General features: G+C 43.1%; 2 protein-coding genes across 2 annotated transcripts; both read left to right on the forward strand.

The window, feature by feature from the left end:
• The first annotated feature begins 8,425 nt into the window (after positions 1-8,425).
• LOC120876030 (olfactory receptor 4D11-like) lies at positions 8,426-9,361 on the forward strand. The gene has a single exon (XM_040257749.1). It carries the CDS (start codon positions 8,426-8,428, stop codon positions 9,359-9,361), a length of 936 nt encoding a protein of 311 aa, XP_040113683.1.
• Positions 9,362-22,903: 13,542 nt separating this feature from the next.
• LOC120877121 (olfactory receptor 4D11-like) lies at positions 22,904-23,839 on the forward strand. Its single transcript, XM_040259450.1, has one exon. The coding sequence runs from the start codon at positions 22,904-22,906 to the stop codon at positions 23,837-23,839; it is 936 nt and encodes a 311-aa protein (XP_040115384.1).
• The last annotated feature ends 647 nt before the right edge of the window (positions 23,840-24,486 follow it).

Here is a 24,486-nt window from a genome sequence, read left to right on the forward strand (position 1 = left end):
TAAGCTACAGACCATGGGGCTGCAGTCAGAGGTGACTGAGGGACTAATGCACTTAGCATAATTAAATTATGGGTCTGGTCTCAGTGAGACCAGTCCTATGTCAACAAGAAATAAGAAGTTCAAGGCTTCTAAGAAGGTCTCTAGAACTTGCACTTCACCTTGAGCTGGAAACATGAAACCAAGCTTTTCGTCTCCTTAGTGTGACTTATCCAATGCAGTTACAAGAGCCACCTCGTCCTCCACAGTCGCTATGATATTGATTCAGCCGCTATGGTCACCACCCAGTGATCTGAGGCACTTGTTTTACTAGGAAAATTACCACAATCAATAACATGTGACAGTTAGTTTTAATGCCCTTATATGCCATGGCTTACCAACACCTAATTTCCCATCTGTAAAAAGGTCAGCATGATGTTTAAGACTAAATTCATCCAGATACTTCTAAATAATGCAATGTCAAAGAAAAAAATCACAAGATAGTATTCTGAACTAAATCATAATGAAATCACCATATCCCAATTTGTGGAATGAATAAAGCTAAGAAATCATTTATAATTTCACTGCTTACACTAGAAAAGAAAGATACTCTAAAATCAGTAATCTAGCTTCCAACATTTCAATTTTTTTAAGGAAATGATAAAATTAAAAATCGAAGTAAGTTAAAGAACTATAACAATAAATGTAAAGACAAAAAAATCAAAAACTCCACAAACAAGTGCTAGAAAGAGTGGAGAAAAGGGAACCCTCCCACAATGCTGGTGGGAATGGAAATTGATACAGTGATTATGGAAGACAGTATGGCGATTCCTTTAAAAACTAGAAATAAAACCACCATATGACCGAGCAATATCACTTTCAGGCATATACCCTGAAGAAACCAAAACTGAAGAAGACACATGTGCCCCAACGTTCATCGCAGCACTCTTTACAACAGCCAGAACACGGAAGCAGCCTGACGTCCGGAGACAGATGAATGGGTAAAGAAGCTGTGGTGCACGTGTACAGTGGGAAACTACTCGGCCATAAAAAGGAGCGCATTTGAGTCGGTTCTAATGAGGTGGATGAACCTAGAGCCCAGTGAAGTGAGTCAGAAAGAAAGAAACAAATATCGTGTACTAACGCACATATATGGAATCCAGGATGGTACTGGAATCTGTTTGCAGAGCAGCGATGGAGACACAGACATAGAGAACAGACTTATGGACGAGGGTGGGGGAGAAGAGGGAGAGGGTGAGATGAGTGGAGAGCGGAGCATGGACGCATGTGCACTAACAGATGTAAATAGAGAGCCAGTGGGAATGTGTTGCATGACTCAAGGAACTTAGATTGGGGCCCTATAGTAACCTAGAGGGGTGGGAATGAGCGGGAGGAGGGAGGGAGATACAAGAGGAAGGGGACGTATGTACACCTATGGTTAATTCATGCTGATGTATGACAGAAATAAAACCAACAGTGTAAAGCAATCATCGATTAAAAATAAATAAATATTTTTAAAAGTCAATAAAATAGGAAATGACTACACAATAGAGAAAATCAAGGACACCAAAAGTTTAGGAGGGTTCCTCTTCTCCACATCCTCGCCAACATTTGCTATTTGTAGACTTTTTCATGATAGCCACCGGATGACGCTAAAGTAGGATTCTCTGAGATCAACAAAAGTGATAAAGGTGTAGATAACCAATCAAGAGAGAAGGAGAGAGACAAATTAGCAGTATCAGTGATGAATAAGGCAGCTTGCTACAGATTGCACAAACTTCAGAGGATATTAAGGGAATATAATGAGCACACGCCAAATGTTGACTATTAGAGAAATAAATGAGGTGGTCTCTCCTTGTGGTTTTGGTTTGCAAATAAATTGAAATTTTTAATTTTAAAACCTTCCTACAAAGAAAACTCTAAGCCTAGTTAGCTTCATATGTAAATTCTAACAAAAATTTAAGGAAGAAATCATAACATTACTACAGAACTGCTTCAAAAAATAAGAGGGACCACTTCTCAACTCAGTTTCTAAGAACAACCTAACTCTGATAGCGAAACCAAAGACTCTGTAAGAATCTCAAAGACTAGATCAAAATCCCTCATTAACACACACGTACACTGAAAACTAAATCAAAACATTGCTACAGAAAACAAAGAAGTCTTGAAAATGGAGATGTATATTATACTCACAGGTTGGAAAACTCAATATTGTGAAGATTTCAATTCTCTCCCAAATTAATCAATAAGTTCAATACAATTTGAGGCAAATTGCATTGCCTTGCAAATTGCCAAATGCCATCAGGACTTCTTTTTTGTTAAGTGGATAATAGTTTTAAGCAAATGCAAAGAACCTGAATACCTAAAACCGTTTTGTAAAGAAAACAAATTTGGAGAACTTCTTCTATTCTACCTGAATTCAAGAACTATTATACAGTTCAATCATCAATATCATTTAAAAAATGGGCATGAAGATAGAAACAAATCACTGGAAAAACATAGAGAGCCCATAAATGGGCACACAAACATACACACACATATGTCTGTCTGTCTGTCTGTCTGTCTGTCTGTGTATATATATAGATATATACACAGTCAAATGAATTTAATAAAGGTGCCAAGATAAATAAATCTGGAAGAGAGTAAATAATAAATTTGTCAGCAAACTGTGGTGGAAAAATCAGATGTCCACATAGTAAAAAAATTAACCTTCATCCTTACCTCACAACTATACAAAAAATTAACTTGAAATCTATTAAAGACTTAAACATAAAAGCTCAAACTATTTAACTTCCGAAAGAAAACACTGGACAAGAATGTTTACAATCTTGGGGTAGGCAAGGATTTTTTAGAAAAGACATAAAAGTCTTAACAAATATTGACTTTAAAATATTAAATTTATAATTTTCCAAGTACATCATTAAGAAAATTAAAAGAAAGTTGTAGGCAAAACTATTTCCAGTAGACATTTCTAAAAAAAGGACTTGTATCCAAACTTTATTGTTAGAGGAAAAATTATTCATGACACTTGTTATAGAACAGTGAGAAAATCTTTATTAAACGAGAGGGTGTCACAATAGTCTATAAGACCATAGTGATGAAATTTTACAATAGGGGAGAGAAATTGGGCTCAACTCTGAATACAGCGTGGAAGAGCAGGAAATTTTAGCCAGGGAGCAGGGCTGGAGCTGCGGAGTGGCAGTAGATGGAAGGTTACTAAAAAGCAACATCAGGAATAACACTGGCTAACTTGACCTAAGAGAATTCTCTCTGAAGGCAGTGCTGGGTAATTTGATGTCACTTGGGGCGTGGGTGGTAGAGAGTGAGAAACCCACTCAGATAGCAAAGGTGATCAGATATGAAAGATGGAAGAGTCTGGCTAAACTGACTCAGTAGAGTCCTAGCTAATATTAAGAAAATGCAGAGATGAAAATTCAAAAGCCAAAGCATCATTGGAAAAGAACTCAGACTGAATAGGGTTTGCTCAAAGGCAGAATCTTTCTCAATGTAGAGAACCCCTAAACTCAAAATAGGTACTAAAGAAATAATAAAAGAGTAAAACAATTTCAAACAGCAGTAAATATGAAAACACTCCACAGAATGCATTATATGAATCCTCAGTAATTACTTGAAAAGATGTTCAGCATCACTGGTCATCAGAAATGCAAATCAACACCGTAATGAGATACCATCACACACACACACCTCCAAAGAGTTAAAATAACGTTGTCTTGCAAAGCAGAAACAGAGACACAGACTTTGAACACAAATGTATGGAAATCAGGGAGGGAAGGGGAGGGAGGAATTGGGGTATTGAGACTGACACATACACACTATTGCTACAATGCACAAAATGGAAAATGAGTGAGAGCAACCCGTGTAGCACGGGAACTCTACTGAATGCACGTGGTGAGCTGAATGCGCGGGCGTCCCAAAGGCAGGGGATATGTGTGCGTGTGCGGCAAATTCATGCTACTTACAGCTAAAACTAACAACGTTTTAAAGCAACTATGCAGCAAAAAAATTTTAAAAAGAAAAAAACACTGTCGCGGAGAACGTGGACCTATTGCAGCGCTGCTGGTGGCAAATGTCAACTGAACACACAGTAAACAAGCTTTCCAGGAAGAGTAACCGTGTGCTTACGGTGTAATTGCCCTTACACCTCCAGGCACTTGCCCAAGAGAAATGAAAAACTAGGTACACAAAAACGCTTGCACAAATATTGATAGCCAACATTTACCCATAAGAGCCAAAAACTGGATACAAGTCAAATGTCATTTAACATAATTAGATAATCAAACTGTGGTGTATATATATATATAATCTAATACCACTCAGCAACAAACAGGAACAGTCGGTACATGCAATAACATGGATGAATCTCAAAAACAGGAAAAATTCAAATGTGAAAGTTCCCCTATGTTACAACTCTATAGGCTTGATTTTTTTAATTGAACTGAAATTAATGTGTCTAAATATTAATATTTATATATTCCTGGTAATGAATACATAGTTTTCTATTGCTCTTCTTTGGTCATATTTCTACTGCAAGAGATATCCCCAAAGACCAATCTTGTCAGTTCTCTGTTAAGAATCTTCCGTTTTCAGCATAAACCAAAATTCTCACAGTTAATCTGACCCTCTAGTCACCTTTTGACATCATCACATAATCAGTGGCATTCGCCATGCCTCACTCCACTATTCTTTCTCTACACGTGTAAATTGCAACAGTACAGGGCTATAATCATCCTGTGTGTAATTAGAAACTGGAATTGTAAAAACAGGATTTGTCCAGTTGTCTTATTCCAGCTCTTTGGCAACCTAATTAAAACTCATTTGTATATGGTCCTCTGAGCCTTGTAAGTCCTAGAAATGGAACCCTTGCAGTCTCTCAGGCACAGAACTTGGCATGTTTTAACAAAGGTCTGATTGAGTGGTGGATTAAGGCATAAGTTTCATCTACTACCTCTAAATAATTTGGACACTAATTAAAATTTGTATGTGTGTGTGTGTGTGTGTGTGTGTACATGTACATGTCCTGGTGACAGTTTAATAACTCCCATTGAAAATTCATCACCAACAACACAATCACGCATTTGACTTTCCAATTTCCTAGTCCAATAATATTCCCTTTCCAGTTCTTATATGAGATCAAAGGCTGATAGGTTTGTTCATTAGACACAATGAAAGAGCCTTGAAGATGTGATTCTTTGAATCTGCCCTTTCCCTCCTGAAAGGAGAGAAAAGACACTAAGATATTTAGTCCTCAAAAGAGCTTTACCATCAGAAACAAATTTTTAAAGAATTAATGTCACCAGTATCTTATTCTGCACTTACTTAATGGCATACAATTCACACTTGGAGTTTCAGGATCAAAGGAATTAGGTAAAGACATTCAACTTCTAGCTAAAGTTAAGGTCACACAGAATGAAATTGAGATGTCCTTCTTGATTTTGTATAAATACTTTGACTTTCATATTTCTCAGTTAAATTAAATATTTCAGAGCCAAGATGATCTCCTCAGTGCCAGAGACAAAGGTGGGTGGTAACCAGCAGGAAGAGAGATGTTGTGTTAAGAGGAATACAGAGATATGGTCCATTCAGCGTGATTTTCAGAGCCCTTTCTGCCAAGTGGCTTATCTTCAGACATACTTTATCACACATTCTTGTTATACAAAATTATTGTTATGTATGACTCTTATATGTACACACACACACACATATTTGCTTATTGCTGTTCAGTCGCCCAGTCGTGTCCGACTCTTTGCAACCCCATGGATTGCAGCATACCAGGCCTCTCTGTCCTTCACCATCTCCTGGAGTTTGCCCAAGTTCAAGGTAAAAAAAAATGGATAGTATTTCTTTCCATTCTATTTCCATCTCTTTATTCCTTTTAACCAGATATAGATTCATAACATATTCCATATAAAAACCAAGAATAATGTTAATACTTACTAAAAGATGATGATAAATAAACTTTTCTTAACTCTTCACATATAGTAAGATCTTAAAAATAGTAGTTTTGTTACTACCGAAAATCATGACATCTATCATATCTCTTATCCCACCCAAATCTACTACTTCTCTCCTCATAATACATTTCACTTTGTATCTTGCTTAATTTATATATGTTCATCAATTTACACATATCATCAATTTTGTTAACCTGTAGACACTTTGACAACGTGGTGCAATATATCTATATACATTGGGGGTTTTTATATACCTATAATTTTTAAACTGGAATATACTTGCTTTACGAGGTTGTGTTAGTTTTATCTGTATGCATTTGAAGATTGCAACAAATGGTCACTAGCTAAGGAGGAACAAATGATAATCATAAAACTTCCTAAAAATTATCAGTAACAGCTTATGTAAAAATGCTGATGATACAAGTATCCCTCCCTGCTATATGAACACTCCACCCTTTTATCTTTCATCCACAGAAGAAAAGAGGCAGAGGAGAGCGTGCCTGATACGGTCTGGACCACCGCTCAGAACTCGGCCACTGTTTGTGCCGTCTCCCCCAGATTAGAGCAAGGACACGTCAGTTATACAAGATGAGTATGTTCTAGAGGTTTGCTGTACCGACTGTGCCACGGTTAGCGGTACTGTGTTGTGCACTTGAAACTTTTGTTAAGAAGGGAGCTCTTGCATTTCTGTTTTTACCAAAATAAAAAAAAATTATGATACCATTTGAGATTTGGATTTACAGTTTCAAGCTATTTTTCAATAGCAAATTTTAAATGTTTTAAAGAATTATGAAGTAAGTTATCTCATTAGTATAAAATAATTGCAATGACAAGATATCTACTCAAAATAGCAGCAGCAGATTTAAGAAATCCCTCAGAAAAAGCTAAGAGCAAGGAAACTGACTCATGGACAGCAACACTGTAATGAGAAACACATGACATCTTTTTTTAAGCAGAAGTCAACAGAATATTTCCTAATATGAAATTGAAATTTGCTAGTATAAAGTGAAGGTGGCTCAGTCATGTCCGACTCTTTGTGACCCCATGTGCTAAACAGTCCATGGAATTCTGCAGGCCAGAATATTGGAGTGGGCAGCCTTTCCCTCCTCCAGGGGATCTTCCCAACCCAGGGATCAAACCCAGGTCTCCCATAGTGCAGGAGGATTCTTTACCAGCTTAGCCCCCAGGGAAGCCCAAGAATACTGGAGCGGGCAGCCTTTCCCTTCTCCAGCGGATCTTCCTGACCCAGGCATGGAACTGGTGTCTCCTGCATTGCAGACAGACTCTTTACCAGCTGAGCTACCAGGGAAGCCCAATGAGAAACAGATGACATCATTTTTAAACAAGAAGTCAGCAGAATATTTTGCTAATATGAATATTAAACTTGTAGATTCTAAAGTCCACAATGGCTGGAGCCATGTCTTACTTATCTTCAAATACAAAGATATGGTTTGAATACAGGAGAATACTTTAGACAGCTTCTGATATCAATAAATGTGTGTGAAATTAAAAATAATAACATTTTAAAAATAAATAAAATAGGTTGTGCAAAGGTCACTCAGTTCAGTTCAGTTCACTTCAGTTCAGTCGCTCAGTCGTGTCTGACTCTGCGACCCCATGAATTGCAGCACACCAGGCCTCCCCGTCCATCACCAACTCCCGGAGTTCATTCAAACTCACGTCCATCTAGTTGGTTATGCCATCCAGCCATCTCATCCTCTGTCATCTCCTTCTCCTCCTGCCCTCAATCCCTCCCAGCATCAGAGTCTTTTCCAATGAGTCAACTCTTCGCATGAGGTGGCCAAAGTACTGAAGTTTCAGCTTTAGCATCATTCTTTCCAAAGAATACCCAGGACTGATCACCTTCAGAATGTACTGGTTGGATCTCCTTGCAGTCCAAGGGACTCTCAAGAGTCTTCTCCAACACCACAGCTCAAACGCATCAATTCTTCGGCACTCAGCCTTCACAGTCCAACTCTCACATCCATGCATGACCACAGGAAAAACCATAGGCTTGACTAGACAGACTTTTGTTGGCAAAGTAATGTCTCTGCTTTTGAATATGCTATCTAGGTTGGTCATAACTTTTCTTCCAAGGAGTAAGCGTCTTTTAATTTCATGGCTGCAATCACCATGCAGTGATTTTGGAGCCCCAAAAATACAGTCTGACACTGTTTCCACTGTTTCCCCATCTATTTCCCATGAAGTAAAGGTCACTACTTAACACAAATGCTTATTCCTTCCAAAAACAGGTTTACAGGAAATGAATTATTGAATGGCTTCACATATGCTGATTTGAATGGATCACTAAACTGCAATCTTAAAAATTTGGACAACTCAACCAATTGTAAACACTACAGTCACGTGGGGAAAGTTCTGAATTGCATTCACAGTGTTTAAGAAGAAAACAAGATAAATAGCTGAGCACTTTCATATGAAGTAGCTTCAAACAAAACAGTCAGGAAGAGGATGAGTCCATGGAGCTGGGAAACGGCACACAGGTGAAAGAATTTATTTTCCTCGGCCTGACCCAGAATCAAGAACTGAGCGTGGTCTTATTTCTCTTCCTCCTTCTGGTGTACGTCACCACTCTGCTGGGAAACCTCCTCATCATGGCCACGGTGACCTGGGACTCTCGCCTTCACACCCCCATGTACTTTTTGCTCCGGAATTTATCTGTTGCCGACATCTGCTTTTCCTCCATCACCACCCCCAAGGTCCTGGCGGACATTCTGGTCCAGAGAAAGGCCATCTCCTTCAATGGCTGCTTCACCCAGATGTTTTTCTTTCATCTTATTGGAGGGGTGGATGTATTTTCTTTGTCAGTGATGGCACTGGATCGCTACGTGGCCATCTCCAAGCCCCTGCACTACGTGACCGTCGTGAGTCGGGGGCGCTGCACTGCCCTCATCGTGGCCTCCTGGGCGGGGGGCTTCGTCCACTCCATCGTGCAGACCTCCCTGCTGCTCCCCCTCCCCTTCTGCGGACCCAACGTCGTGGACGGCTTCTACTGCGACGTCCCCCAGGTCCTCACACTCGCCTGCACGGACACTGCTGCCCTTGAGCTCCTGATGATTTCCAACAGCGGACTGCTCACCACCCTGTGGTTCGTCTTCCTCCTTGTATCTTACATGGTCATATTATTACTAATAAGGTCTCAGGCCGGGGAGGGCAGGAAGAAAGCCGTCTCCACCTGCACCGCCCACATCACCGTGGTCACCCTGCACTTCGTGCCCTGCATCTACGTCTACGCCCGGCCCTTCTCCGCCCTCCCCACTGATAAGGCCGTTTCTGTGACCTTCACTATCATCTCCCCTCTGCTGAACCCCCTGATCTACACCCTGAGGAACCAGGAGATGAAGGCAGCCATGCGGAGACTGAGGGGAAGACTCGGGCCTTCTGACAGGGCGTAGACTGATAGCTCACTCTGTTTTACCACCTTTGAAAGTCTTTGTGCATCAATAATTTATATTTATTAAAGGATTTCTGATTAATTTTTAAAGTCTACTAAGATACATTGTTGTTGCTGTTATTGTTGTTTAGTCGCTAAGTCATGTCCTACACTTTAGGACCCCATGGATTATAGCCCGCCAGGCTCCTCCGTCCATGGGATTCTCTAGGCAAGAATACTGGAGTGGGTTTCCATTTCCTTCTCCAGACAATCTTCCCAACCCAAGGATCAAACCTGCATCTCCTTCATTGGCAGGCAGATTCTTTACCTCTGAGCCACCAGGAAAGCCCCATTAAGAAACATATGACTTACAAATGTTCTGATCAGCATGCAATCGTAATTTTAAAATGGATTTTATATTACAGAAGAAGTAGAGAAATTGAGTAGTTAGCTAGAGAAATGAATGTTACTTACAGCCTTGGAAGAAATAAAGAAAATGGAACCCAATACACTCAGATAATCTTATCACATTGGATAGCTGTGGGGATTTTTCAGCTTTATTGAGTTGCAACTGACAAATACAAAGCGCATATATTTAAGATGTACAACTTGATGTTCGGATATACATGAACATTGTGAAATGGTCACTGCAGCAAAATGAGTTACAGTGGGATCTCTCTTGCTATCTCTTACAACTACATGGGAATCTACACTTATCTAAACAAATTTTTCAATTAAAAAAAAAAAGCAAAATATATGCCCAGACATTCTCTCTGCACTCCTACACTGTTCACAGGAAGGGAGATGAGACACGTTAGAAAATAACGCAGTTTGTGCATTTGGATTCTATCAGGTTTTCACATTTTGAGGAAGCAAATATATCCAAAAGAAGTTCCTCCTCTGACTTTAGAATATGAATAAATTAAATAGCTATTTGCTGAAGGTCTTCCTTTCCAAAGCCCACACTTTAGTGGTTGAAAGCAGGTTCCCTGAAGTTAGCAGAGCTTGAATTAGAATATGGATTCACCGAGGAGTTCTGTCTGAGCCACCAAGGAAGTGTGGCCAAGAGGAGCTACCCCACGTCCGAGGTAAGAAGCAGCGACTGCACTTTGCTGGAGCAGCCGTGAAGAGATACCCCAAGTCCAAGGTAAGAGAAACCCAAGTAAGACAGCAGGTGCTGAGAGGGGGCACCAGAGGGCATACAGACCGACACCACAATCGCAGACAACTAGCCAATCTATTCACATGGACTGCTGCTGCTGCTGTTAAGTCGCTTCAGTCGTCTCCGACTCTGAGCGACCCCGTAGACGGCAACCCACCAGGCTCCCCCGTCCCTGGGATTCTCCAGGCAAGAACACTGGAGTGGGTTGCCATTTCCTTCTCCAATGCATGAAAGTGAAAAGTGAAAGTGAAGTTGCTCAGTCATGCCTAACTCTTAGCAACCCCATGGACCGCAGCCTATTAGGCTCCTCTGTCCATGGGATTTGCCATGCAAGAGTACTGGAGTGGGGTGCCATTGCCTTCTCCAACATGGACCACAGCTTTGTCTAACTCAATGAAACTAAGCCATGCCATGTGGGGCCACCCAAGATGGATGGGTCATGGTGGAGAGGTCTGACAGAATGTGGTCACTGGAGAAGGGAATGGCAAGCCACTTCAGTATTCTTGCCCTGAGAACCCAATGAACAGTATGAAAAGGCAATATGATAGGATACCAAAAGAGGAACTCCCCAGGTCAGTAGGTGCCCAATATGCTACTGGAGATCAGTGGAGAAGTAACTCCAGAAAGAATGAAAGGAGGGAGCCAAAGCAAAAACAACACCCAGTTGTGGATGTGACTGGTGATAGAAGCAAAGTCTGATGCTGTAAAGAGCAATATTGCATAAGAACCTCAATGTTAGGTTGATGAATCAAGGCAAATTGGAAATGGTCAAACAGGAGATGGCAAGAGTTTAATATTGACATTCTAGGAATCAGCAAACTAAAGTGCACTGGAATGGGTGATTTTAACTCAGATGACCATTACATCTACTACTGCGGGCAGGAATCCCTCAGAAGAAATGGAGTAGCCATCATGGTCAACAAAAGAGCCTGAAATGCAGTAGTTGGATGCAATCTCAAAAATGACAGAATGATCTCTGTTGTTTCCAAGGCAAACCATTCAATATCATGGTAATCCAAGTCTATGTCCCAACCAGTAACACTAAAGAAGCTGAAGTTGAACAGTTCTATGAAGACCTACAAGACCTCCTAGAACTAACACCCAAAAAAGATGTCTTTTTCATTATAGGGGACTGGAATGCAAAAGTAGGAAGTCAAGAAACACCTGGAATAACAGGGAAAATTTGGCCTTGGAATATGGAATGAAGCAGCACAAAGGCTAATAGAGTTCTGCCAAGAGAATGCAGTGGTCATAGCAAACATCCTCTTTCAACAACACAAGAGAAGACTCTACACATGGACATCACCAGATGGCCGACACGAAAATCAGATTGTATTCTTTGCAGCCAAAGATGAAGAAGCTCTGTACAGTCAACAAAAACAAGACTGGGAGCTGACTGTGGCTCAGATCCTGAACTTCTTACTGCCAAATTCAGACTGAAATTGAAGAAAGTGGAGAAAACCACTAGACCATTCAGGTATGACCTAAATCAAATTCCTTATGATTACACAGTAGAAGTAAGAAATAGATTTAAGGGACTAGATCTGATAGACAGAGTGCCTGATGAACTATGGATGGAGGTTTGTGACATTGTACAGGAGACAGGAATCAAAACCGTCCCCAAGAAAAAGAAATGCAAAAAAGCAAAATGGTTGTCTGAGGAGGCCTTACAAATAGCTGTTAAAAGAAGGGAAGCGAAAAGCAAAGGAGAAAAAGAAAGATATACCCATTTGACTGCAGAGTTCCAAAGAATAGCAAGGAGAGATTAGAAAGCCTTCTTCAGTGATCAATGCAAAGAAATAGAGGGAAACAATAGAATGGGAAAGACTAGAGATCTCTTCAAGAAAATTAGAGATACCAAGGGAACACTTCATGCCAAGATGGGCTTGATAAAGGACAGAAATGGTATGGACCTAACAGAAGCAGAAGATATTAAGAAGAGGTGGCAAGAATACACAGAAGAACTGTACAAAAAAGATCTTCACAACCCAGATAATCACGATGGTGTGATAACTTACTTAGAGCCAGACATCCTGGAATGTGAAGTCAAATGGGCCTTAGGAAGCATCACTATGAACAAAGCTAGTGGAATGATGGAATTCCAGTTGAGCTCTTTCAAATCCTGAAAGATGATGCTGTGAAAGTGCTGCTCTCAATATGCCAGCAAATTTGGAAAACTCAGCAGTGGCCACAGGACTGGAAAAGGTCAGTTTTCATTCCAATCCCAAAGGCAGTGCCAAAGAATGCTCAAACTACTGCACAGTTGCACTCATCTCACACACTAGAAAGTAATGCTTAAAATTCTCCAAGCCAGGCTTCAGCAATACATGAATCGTGAACTTCCAAATGTTCAAGCTGGTTTTTAAAAAGGCAGAGGAACCAGAGATCAAATTGCCAACATCAGCTGGATCATTGAAAAAGCAAGAGAGTTCCAGAAAAACATCTATTTCTGCTTTACTGACTATGCCAAAGCCTTTGACTGTGTGGATCACAATAAACTATGGAAAATTCTGAAAGAGATGGGAATACCAGACCACCTGACCTGCCTCTTGAGAAATCTGTATGCAGGTCAGGAAGCAACAGTTAGAACTGGACATGGAAAAACAGACTGCTTCCAAATAGGAAAAGGAGTACGTCAAGGCTGTATATTGTCACCTTGCTTATTTAACTTATATGCAGAGTACATCACGAGACATGCTGGGCTGGAAGAAGCACAGGCTGGAATCAAGATTGCTAGGAGAAATATCAATAAGCTCAGATACGCAGATGACACCACCCTTAAGGCAGAAAGTGAAGAAGAACTGAAGAGTCTCTTGATGAAGGTGAAAGAGGAGAGTGAAAAAGTTGGCTTCAGGCTCAACACTCAGAAAACGAAGATCATGGCATCCGGTCCCATCACTTCATGGGAAATAGATGGGGAAACAGTGGCTGACTTTATTTCTCTGGGCTCCAAAATCACTGCACATGGTGACTGCAGCCATGAAATTAAAAGACGCTTACTCCTTGGAAGGGAAGTTATGACCAACCTATATAGCATATTAAAAAGCAGAGACATTACTTTGTCAACAAAGTTCCGTCTAGTCAAGGCTATGGTTTTTCCAGTGGTCACATATGGATGTGAGAGTTGGACTGTAAAGAAAGGTGAGTGCTGAAAAACTGATGCTTTTGAACTGTGGTGTTGGAGAAGACTCTTGAGAGTCCCTTTGGACTGCAAGGAGATCCAACCAATCCATCCTAAAGGAGATCAGTCCTGAATATTCATTGGAAGGACTGACGCTGAAGCTCCAATACTTTGGTCACCTGATGCGAAGAGCTGACTCATTTAAAAAGACCTTGATGCTGGGAAAGATTGAAGGCAGGAGGCGAAGGGGACGACAGAAGTTGAGATGGTTTGGTGGCATCACTGACTCAGTGGACACGGGTTTGAGTGAACTCCAGGAGTTGGTGATGGACAGGGAGGCCTGGCGTGCTGCGGTTCATGGGGTCACAAAGAGTCGGACACGACTGAGCGACTGAACTGAACTGACCTGAGGAGTTGCATCACCTTATGAAGGGTCCTCACTGTGCCCTTCCTCTGAAGCCCTGGCACTGAGCACCGTCTACTGTCTCCCGTGCGCAGTGCTGGGCTCCAAGCCAGCACTCAGGACGCTGTTTCCCACTCCTGATTCTCTTTACGTTTGTCTACGGTGTTGTCCCCAGCACGTGGCAGGGCAAGCAGGCCATAGAAGCCACTTACAGAAATTGCTGGAAAAACACGGTGGGACTTCCAAGGCCGCACAGTGCGTCAGAATCTGTCTGCCAGCACAGGAAACATCGGTTCAGTCCCTGGTCCAGAAAGATTCCACACGCCGTGGAGCAACTAAGCCCGTACACCGCAACTACCGGAGCCCGCGCCCAGAGCCCGGAAGCCACGACGAGAAGCCACTACGATGAGAAGCCCGCAGCCCGCAGCTAAGGGTGGCCCTCCCGCCACGCAGCTAAGGGTGGCCCTCCCGCCTCGCAGCAAAGCGTAGCCCTCCCGCCACGCACGTAAGGGTAGCCCTCCCGCCGCACAGCTAGAGAAAGCCCGAGCAAAGCAGTGAAGACCCAGGGCAGCCAAAAATAAACAAATTAAATTTTAAAACCAAAAAGTCAATAAATGAATACAGCCTCACAGTCACTTTTTTGCTGCTAAGGTTAAGGAAACAACCGACTCTTTTTTTTAATGTCCTGACAACCTGACTTCCTGAAACAGAAACCTCTGAAGCTGCTCCAGAAGGTGCACATATACTTAAAAGGGTTGGGATGAAGTGGGAAACACGTTTGCACATATTTTTCCATGTATCCACATTTCATTTGTTTACTGCTTACAGGTGATGGGAGGGTTTTTGTTTCCTTTTCTGAAGGTAAATTATAGGTCTTAAAATTTTTGAAATTAGAAAAATGTTCACGTTGTGATATAACTATCAGCCCACAAATCAGATGTGCAAAAGCCCTAAGTTTGGGGTGGGAGATGTGCCCAGCGTATCCAAGAAACAGCGAGAAAGACTTTGTTATTAGATGAGAGGAAGCAAGGAGAGGGGTAGTCACAGAGGTGAGAGAGAAAACCGGCTCATAAGATCAGCTCCCTAGGACTTTTTAAACCGTTGCAGGGATTTGGGCTGCCATGATACGTAAGATGAGCTGCACTTGGAGGACTTTGAAAAGTGGACTAATTATGCAAGTTTTAATGGAATTGTAGGTGCTACTGTTTCGAACAGACTAAAGAGGGTTGAGGACAAAAACATGAGCCCAGTTAAGAAGTGACGACAGCAGAAATAATAAAGACATGACTTCGGGTGGTCATGGTGGAGGTAGCAGGATTGCTGAAAGACGCTGAAGGTCAAGCAAGTAGGATTTGCTGATGGAGCCAGTGTAGATAGACCTCACGAGGACTCCATCATCTGCTTAGTCATCACCCTGCCGAGCCCTCCTTCACTCTCACCTACATGACCCTTCCGATCCAAGGGCTCCTGCCAACATCTGTGTTTTCAGGAATCTCCCTGCAATGATGAAACTGCCTGAGGAAGTTCACAATCCTTAAAGACAAACATTTATTTCCCAACAAGAAAATTGCCAAGGAAACCATTAGGGTAAGGAGGCATCCTGGCTAACCTGACCTAACAGGATTCTTGCTGAAGGCAGCCAGGGTGATCAGACATCACATAGGAGGTGGTGGAGGATGAGAAAGCTGATTAGACAAGGAAGGTGATCAGATCAGGAGGGTGGGGAATTATGGCTAAAGGAACTTAGCAGGATTTTTGTTAAAATCGGACAATGCAGAGACAAACGTGGCGGTCCAAAGGTGGAGGGTTTGTGGAAACATTCAGGGGAGGCTGTGCAGTATGTGGTCAAGGAGGGAACCTTTACCACTGCTGGAAAATGTCAGACCCCAAACAAATACGTGCTTCAAAGTGTGTGTGCCTGCATGAAAGGGTGCTGAGCGTTCTAATTATTAGAGAAATGCAAATTAAAGCTGCAATGAGATGTCACCTCACACCAGTTCAAATTGCTATCATCAAAAAATCCACAAATAGTAAATGCTGGAGAGAAGGGATCCCTCCTACACTATTGGTGGGAATGTAAATTGGTACAGCCACTGTGGAGAACAATATGGAGGTTCCTTAAAAAACTAAAGATAGAGCTACCATATGACCCAACAATCCCACTAGTAGGCGTATATCTGGAGAAAAACATGGTCCAAAAGGATACTTGCACCCCCAATGTTCACTGCAGCACCGTTTACAATCGCCAAGACATGGAAGCAACCTAAATGTCCACTGACAGATGAACATTATCCTTAGAAGATTTGGTACATATATACATATCCAGTCATCAGAAAGAATGCAGTAATGCCATCTGCAGCAACATGGATAGACCTAGAGATCGTCATACTGAGTCAAGTCAGACAGAGAGCAGAAACATCATGAAATCCCTTACATGCAGAATCTAAAAAGGTCTGATACAAATGAACTTAATTACAAAACAAATAGACTCATGGACTTAGAGACCAACTTTTGGCTGCCAGAGGGGGAGGCATGGGAGGAGAGTCAGGGAGTTTGGGATGGACATGTACACACTGCTATGTTTAAAATGAATGACGAACGAAGACACGCTGTACAGCACAGGAAACTCTGCTCTGCTCGAGGTTACATGGCAGCCTGGATGGGAGGGGCGTGTGGGGGAGAATGGATGTGAGTATGTGTACATCTGAGTCCCTTTGCTGTCTCCCTGAAACTACCACCACAGCAGCAATCGGCTGTACTCTAATACAAAATACACAGTTTGATAACAAAGGGTATGCTCCTGAAGCGCCTTTTAATTATTCCCACTGAAACCACCTCTCCGTCAGCAGAATATTTCCAGACCACATCCATCTGCTTTCCGTGATAATTCTCACACTGGCTTGGGGATTAAGGAACTGGTAAGTGTGGTGCGGCACTGAGTCTCAGCACAGAAAAGCCAAGAAAATGTGGCTCCCTGTGTCTGCCCTTTTCCTCATAAAGATGGAGGCCACTGAAGTCACTGGCTTTTTCTGAAGCTGAGTGATTCGTGTGAGCGTTATTTAGGATGTCGGAGACCTGGAAAGGAGATTGGAGATTTTAGGTAAGATGTATAACTCTACCTGGGTTTCCCAGGAGACACTAGTGGTAAGGAGCCCGCCTGCCAATGCAGGAGACATAACGGGTCCGGGTTCGATTCCTGAGTCAGGAAGATCCCCTAGAGGAGGGTGTGACAACCCACTCCAGTATTCTTGCCTGGAGAATCTCACGGACAGAGGAGCCTGGAGGCTACAGTCCAGAGGTTCGCAGAGTCGACACGACTGAAGCAACTTAGCACTCACACACAACTCTACCCAGGTATGTACATCTGTGATGTCTGGGTGTTTAGGCGTAACAGGGAGAAAAACTGAAATCTAGATTTAGTTGTGAATATTTATAAATATATTGTAACTACAAATAATAAGTACACAAGATCCCAGTGTACCCAGAGGCAGAAGAGCACAGACAAGAGATATTAACAATGAAGACATTGCAAGATGACAGACATGAAAACAAGCTCCGTTTAGAACTGGGAAAAAGCACCTTCTGCTTTCTGGCACCTCTTGAGCTGCACAAAGGAGAGATTTTTCTTGTGCTAAATTTAAAACAAGAGAGAAAAATAAAATAGTTACAACCCTCAAAGATATGGAAAGAATTGTACAATGATGAACATCTGCATATCTTTTCTTACATTTGCAAAAAAAAGAAAAGGTATAGCAATGATTTTCTTTCCTGTATCTTTCCAGGTCTACCTGTTTACATTTCTTCATTCCCACCAAACTTCCCACTCGCAAGCAGCTTTCATCATCCAAATGGTCCCCGAGAGTCAGAACGCCCTTTCTCTCCATTCCTACATGCCCCAAACATAAATGCCACCTCCTCCACGCAGGATTCCCTGAGTCTCTCGAGGAGAAGTCACCCTTTCCTCACACCCAGCTCTCCGTCTGTCTTTAGATGACCCCGTCATGGCCTTCCTACTGTTAGCGTTCACTCGCTTTCCCACTGGTTTAGGGTGACACTGTTTTCTCACAAATAGCGTAGAACTCTGCCAATTTTCCCTTAATATTCGCTAAATAATCAGATGGATTCAAAATAGCAAGAAGATGGAGCAGCAGCTGAAGGGTGCTGTCTGAATCATCAAAGGTGGTTGGTGAACATGGAACCTGCGCCCTTCTGATAAATGGGCTCACCTTGGGGCCTGAGGTTCCTTCTACCCTCCTGTGCAGACCACAGTCTGTTATTTACTTGGGGGACCCTGTGGAAGGCTTCTGTAAGTAGGATGGATTCTCTCAATCTCTCTAACAAATACATGAAGTTGGTTTCTGCTGGTAAACATTTCCTCTCTTTTTAAGCTGGTCAGGATTGATAGCTCAGCTACCATTTAGTTCAATACACTCATTTACTGATAAGCCTCTTGTATTAAGGTTACTCAACAGAGTACTAATCATCATATAGTCAAAGCTATGGCTTTGCCAGTAGTCATGGACAAATGTGAGGGTTGGACCATAAAGATGGCTGAGCGCCAAGGAATTGATGTTTCAGATTGTGGTGTTGGAGAAGACTCTTGAGAGTCTCTTGGACTGCAAGGAGATTGAATCAGTCCATCCTGAAGGAAATCAACCCTGAATATTCATTGGAAGGGCTGATGCTGAAGCTGAAGCTCCAATACTTTGGCCACCTGATGCGAAGAGCTGACTCACTGGAAAAGACCCTGATGCTGGGAAAGATTGAAGGCAGGAGGAGAAGGGGATGACAGAGGATGAGATGGCTGGATGGCATTATCAACACAATGGACGTGAGTCTGAGCAAGCTCTGGGAGATGGTGAAGGATGGGCAAGCCTGGGGTGCTGCCATTGATGAGGTTGCAAAGAGTAGGAGACGACTCAGAGACTGAACCATAACAAGCCTGTGTGCTTGTTGACTTGAGTGCGCTTGAGACCACTGCAGAAGTTACTTCCCTTAACCCTCCTAACTCCCTGGGAGGCGGGTATCACAACCCCCAGTCCATACATGGAGACTCAGTGGGTCTCTTATTCACATGAATCGCAAAGGGGCAAAACCAGAACCTGAGAACCTGTGATTCTCCACGCAGACATCCTGCCCCAGCCTTCTCTGGTCTGCTAAGATGAGGTCCGACAAGAAGCCCAAACAAGCAAGCCCTCTTCTTATGCCATACACTGCCGCCACCTTCTGGGTCACTCTGCTTGCAACGGAAAGAAAAACAGCCTTCTGTTTTCCTCAAAGCAGGATGTTCTGATGAAGCTGTAAAACACACGTTCTCGGAAATATTTAGCTCCTCCAAGAGATGGTCAGTATATTTAAAGAAGCTGTGTGTCCCTATGATGCTTAAACAGATAACCGACAAGGACCTACTGTACAGTACAAGGAACTCTGCTCAGGACTCTGTAATAACCTTGACAGAGAAAGAATTTGAAAGAGAATAGATACACGTATGTGTGCGCGTGCACGCTGAGTCGCGTCCCGCTCCGCAACCCCACGGTCTGCACCCCGCCGGGATCCTCTGACCACGGATCTCCCAGGCAAGAATACTGGAGGGGGTGCCGCGTCCTTCTTCAGGGGATCTTTCTGACCCAGGGATCAAACCCGCTTCTCTTGCCTTGGCAGGCGGGTTCTTTACCACTGAGTCACTTGAAGCAGACGCATGTATGTGTATAACTGAATCACTTTGCTGTACACCTGACTCTGATGTTACGTTGTTAATCAACTCTGCTGCTGCTGCTAAGTCGCTGCAGTCGTGTCCGACTCTGTGCGACCCCATAGACGGCAGCCCACCAGGCTCCCCCGTCCCTGAGATTCTCCAGGCAAGAGCTCTGGAGTGGGTTGCCGTTTCCTTCTCCAATGTGTGAAAGTGAAAAGTGAAAGTGAAGTCACTCAGTCAACTATGCTCCAATATAAAATAAAAAAAAATTTTAAGTAAAGAAGAGGAAGGTATCTGGGCCCATAGCATCCCACAAAAGCAAATAAAGGACCCAAAGATTAAAGAACAAAACTATGCCTGGTCTCTCAGCCAATTGCTATTCTTATTTCATAGAAGATTTCATGAGTTTTAAATGTTAAAATAATTATTATTACAAAGCTCTCAAATGTGACTTTCATGTCTTCAAAAGGAATTTAAAAAGGGAATCTTCCAGGAAAAAAAAAAAGTTGTATGTCTGAGAGAATGAATAACCTGAAGCTTTTCTTTGTGGTAACACATGTGTGGTCACACTTATTATGGATTAGGCAGGGCTCCCACCACTGGTGCTTTGCTGCTGTTCAGGCGCTCAGCCATGTCCAGCTCTTTGCAACCCCATGGATGGCAGCACGCCAGGCTTCCCTGTCCTTCACTGTCTCCCAGAGCTTGCTCAAACTCATGTCCATCAGGTCAGTGATGCCATCCAACCATCTCATCCTCTGTCATCCCCTTCACCTCCTGCCTTTAGTCTTACCCAGCATCAGGGTCTTTTCCAGTGAGTCAGTTCTTCGTATCAGGTGGACAAAGAATTGGAGTTTCAGCTTCAGCATCAGTCCTTCCAACGAATATTAAGGACTGATTTTCCTAAAGATTGACTGCAAAGCATCAATTCCTCGGTGTGTTCTTTATGGTCCAACTCTCACATCCATACATGACTTCTGGAAAAACCATAGCTTTGACTACGTGCACCTTTGTTGGCAACGTGATGTCTCTGCTTTTTAATGTTCTGTCTAGGTTGGTTGTAGCTTTTCCTTCAAGGAGCAAGCATCTTTTAAATTCATGGCTGCAGTCACTGTCCACAGTGATTTTGGAGCACAAGAAAATAAAATCTGTCACTGTTTCCATTTTTTCCCCTTCAATGTGCCATGAAGTAACAGAACTGGATGCCATGATCTTCATTTTATTAAAGTTGTGTTAAGCCAGCTTTTTCACTCTCCTCTTTCACCTTCATCAAGAGGCTCTTTAGTTCTTCTTCATTTTCTGCCATTAGAAAGGTATTATCTGCACACCCGAGGTTGTTGATATTTCTCCCAGCAACCTTGATTCCAGCTTGTGATTCATCCACCCTGGCATTTCACATAGTGTACTCTGCGTATAAGTTAAATAAGCAGGGTGACAATATACAGCCTTGACGTACTCCTTTCCCAATTTTGAGCCAGTCCATTGTTCCATGTCTGGCTTTTTTTCTTCTTGACCTGCCTTCAGATGTTTCAGGAGACAGGTAAAGTGGTCTGATATTCTCATCTGTTTAAGAATTCTCCAGTTTGTTGTGATAGACACAGACAAAAGCTTTAGTGTAGTTAATGAAGCAGAAAGTAGATGTTTTTCTGGAATTGTCTCTTTTTCTAAGATCCAATAGATGTTGGCAATTTGATCTCTGGTGTTTCTACCTTTTCTAAATCCAGCTTGTACATCTGCTGAAGTACTGATGTTTTACATAGGTGAGTTCATGTAACCCTTATAAAAATTATATAGAACAGTTGCTACTATTTCTAAACACCAGTGCAGAGCCGGAAGCCAAAGGGATGAAGCAACTTGCCTGTTTTCGTATAACCAGTTAGGGTCTATCTGGGACTTGAACAGGTTCTGTGATGCCAGACTTCCCCAGGTCTCTGCTGTATGCCATGAGACCTCTCGTAGCTTTTTTAATTTTCCATACTAAATAGACCATGGACAAAACCGCACCCAGAGGAAAGACAACTTGAAGGGGAAGTGAGCAGGATGGAAAGAAAGATCTTCGTTGGAACTGAAAGATATACTCAGAAAGGTGGAGGGGGACGCATTTCACCTTTGTTTCTGATGCTAGCAAGAAAAGGGAGGCAAACTGCAAAGTTAAGGGCCATCTCAAAGATTCACACACACACACACACACCAAAAACTTAGGAACTCAAAAGCCATAAGACTAAACAGTAAGTGTATGTTTAGCATTTTAAGAAACTGCCAAAATGTCTTATTCGCCTCTTTCTTTTTGACTACACTCGGTTTCCATTGCTGCTCCCGAGTTTTCTCTTGCTGCGGGCGCCGCTCTAGGCTGTGGACCTCAGGCTGCAGAGCTCGGCTCGGCGGCGGCAGCACGCGGGCCCAGTTGCTCCTCAGCATGCGGAGTCTTCCCGGCCCAGGGATGGAACCCGCGTCCTCTGCACTGGCAGGCAGAGTCTTATCCGCGGCACCACCAGGAAAGTCCTTAAGAAACACTTTTTAAGAAATCACAATATTGGGGCCTCATTTGTGTCAGGAAATGTGAGGCATTTTTGTTTGCTGGTGTGCTAACGGCATAGCAAATAGTTCATTATATGTTCGCATATTGAGTAGTGATGGGTAAATTTCTGTACAATGTGGGATTTTCTTTAAAATAATAAATCAAATAACTGGGGGGGAACTGTGGTTTGAAAAAGAGAGGAGTGCTTCTGTAGAACTCAGTCCAAAGAGAACCATTGTAAAGATAGCAGTTTTTAAGCCATTTACATAAGGCGTCATCTGGGGGGAAAAATGGAACTCCCGGGGGCTCAGCGGTATCAGACACTGCCACTCGCCCAGCTGGCTCCAACCTCATATTCCTCATGCTACAATGGCCACTTCAGCTTGAATACTTAGAACTTATATATGCAGAGTATTGCAGCATTCATCTTCTAAAACATTTATGATTTACATAGGAAACAATAACTAAATGCATGCTTGTGTCATGAGGTATCTTTGCTCGTGTTCGCCATAACCCCAGAACAGATATCCACTGGGTAAAAGACCTCACTAGTTTTTAGACCTAATGCCTGACTCTCTAACCCTGACTCTGTTAAGGTAGGGCGAACACTCTCTGAAATAACGCTTCTCATTTTGCCCCAGGTACACAGGAAGAGGACGCATGATGCAATGGAGCTGGGAAACGGCAGCCGAGTAAAAGAATTTGTGTTTCTGGGGCTTACTCAGTCCCAAGACCTGAGCCTGGTCTTATTTCTCTTTTTGTGCTTTGTGTACATGACCACCGTGCTGGGCAACCTCCTCATCATGGTCACTGTGAGCTGCGAGTCTCGCCTCCAGACCCCCATGTACTTCCTGCTCCGCAACCTCTCCGTCCTGGACATCTGCTTCGCCTCCATCACCGCCCCCAAGGTGCTGGCGGACCTTCTTTCGGAGAGAAAGGCCATCTCCTTCCGTGGCTGCCTGGCGCAGATCTTCTTCTTCCACCTCCTCGGGGGCGCAGACATCTTCTCCCTCTCGGTCATGGCCTTTGACCGCTACGTGGCCATCTCCAAGCCCCTGCACTACGTGACCGTCATGAGTCGGGGGCGCTGCACTGCCCTCATCGTGGCCTCCTGGGCGGGGGGCTTCGTCCACTCCATCGTGCAGACCTCCCTGCTGCTCCCCCTCCCCTTCTGCGGACCCAACGTCGTGGACGGCTTCTACTGCGACGTCCCCCAGGTCCTCACACTCGCCTGCACGGACACTGCTGCCCTTGAGCTCCTGATGATTTCCAACAACGGCTTGATCTCTACCCTGTGGTTCGTCTTCCTGCTTGTGTCCTACACAGTCATCCTGACGATGCTGAGGTCCCACTCCGGGGAGGGCAGGAGGAAAGCCGTCTCCACCTGCACCGCCCACATCACCGTGGTCACCCTGCACTTCGTGCCCTGCATCTGCGTCTACGCCCGGCCCTTCTCCGCCCTCCCCACCGATAAGGCCGTCTCTGTGACCTTCACTGTCATCTCCCCTCTGCTGAACCCCCTAATCTACACCCTGAGGAACCAGGAGATGAAGGCAGCCATGCGGAGACTGAGGGGAAGACTTGGGCCTTCTGTAATGAAATAGAGTAAGACTTTCCAACTTCTTCATCAGCAAGGACCCCTTTCATTATTTTTCCCACAGAGTCATATTTATATAGTCAAATACATTGTCAATAAACCAACTGCACGTACTAGGTAACACTTTATTTTGCAATTTAAATGAAGAGATTATTGGTAAGCCAAGCCTCTGGTAAGCACAGAGTATCAGGGTTACAGGATGAAGCTGACTGATGTATTTCTACTCAAAGACCAAAGTAACAATGTGTCAATCACAAAAGCTACATGGCAGATGAATAGACTGACTGAATCTAGTCCCTTTTTCAAAAGGTGAGTAAATAGAAGAATAAAGATAGAGTGATTTGCTCAAGCTCTTATCTCGAGTTAATTCCAGAGAGAAGTCTTCAGATACTCAGTCCTCTCTGTCACCATATGAACGCAACTTACTTCATTACTGGACCTGTCCATGCCAAACTGCAACGCTCTACGAGAAAGTTCACAGGATCAGTGCCCCTGAAATACACGTAAATGAATACATATGGCCTATCACAGATTAAGGAATTTGTTCTGCGCTAAACTCCATATGGGCTCCCAACCTAGTGAGCACCTCAAAGGTGCATAATGGCTGTACCCCTGGATTCCCATCAGAATGAAGAAGCTTGGGAAGATTTCCTG

This window comes from Oryx dammah, unplaced genomic scaffold, assembly GCF_014754425.2.
Source record: "Oryx dammah isolate SB20612 unplaced genomic scaffold, SCBI_Odam_1.1 HiC_scaffold_17, whole genome shotgun sequence".
Lineage (NCBI taxonomy): Eukaryota > Metazoa > Chordata > Mammalia > Artiodactyla > Bovidae > Oryx > Oryx dammah.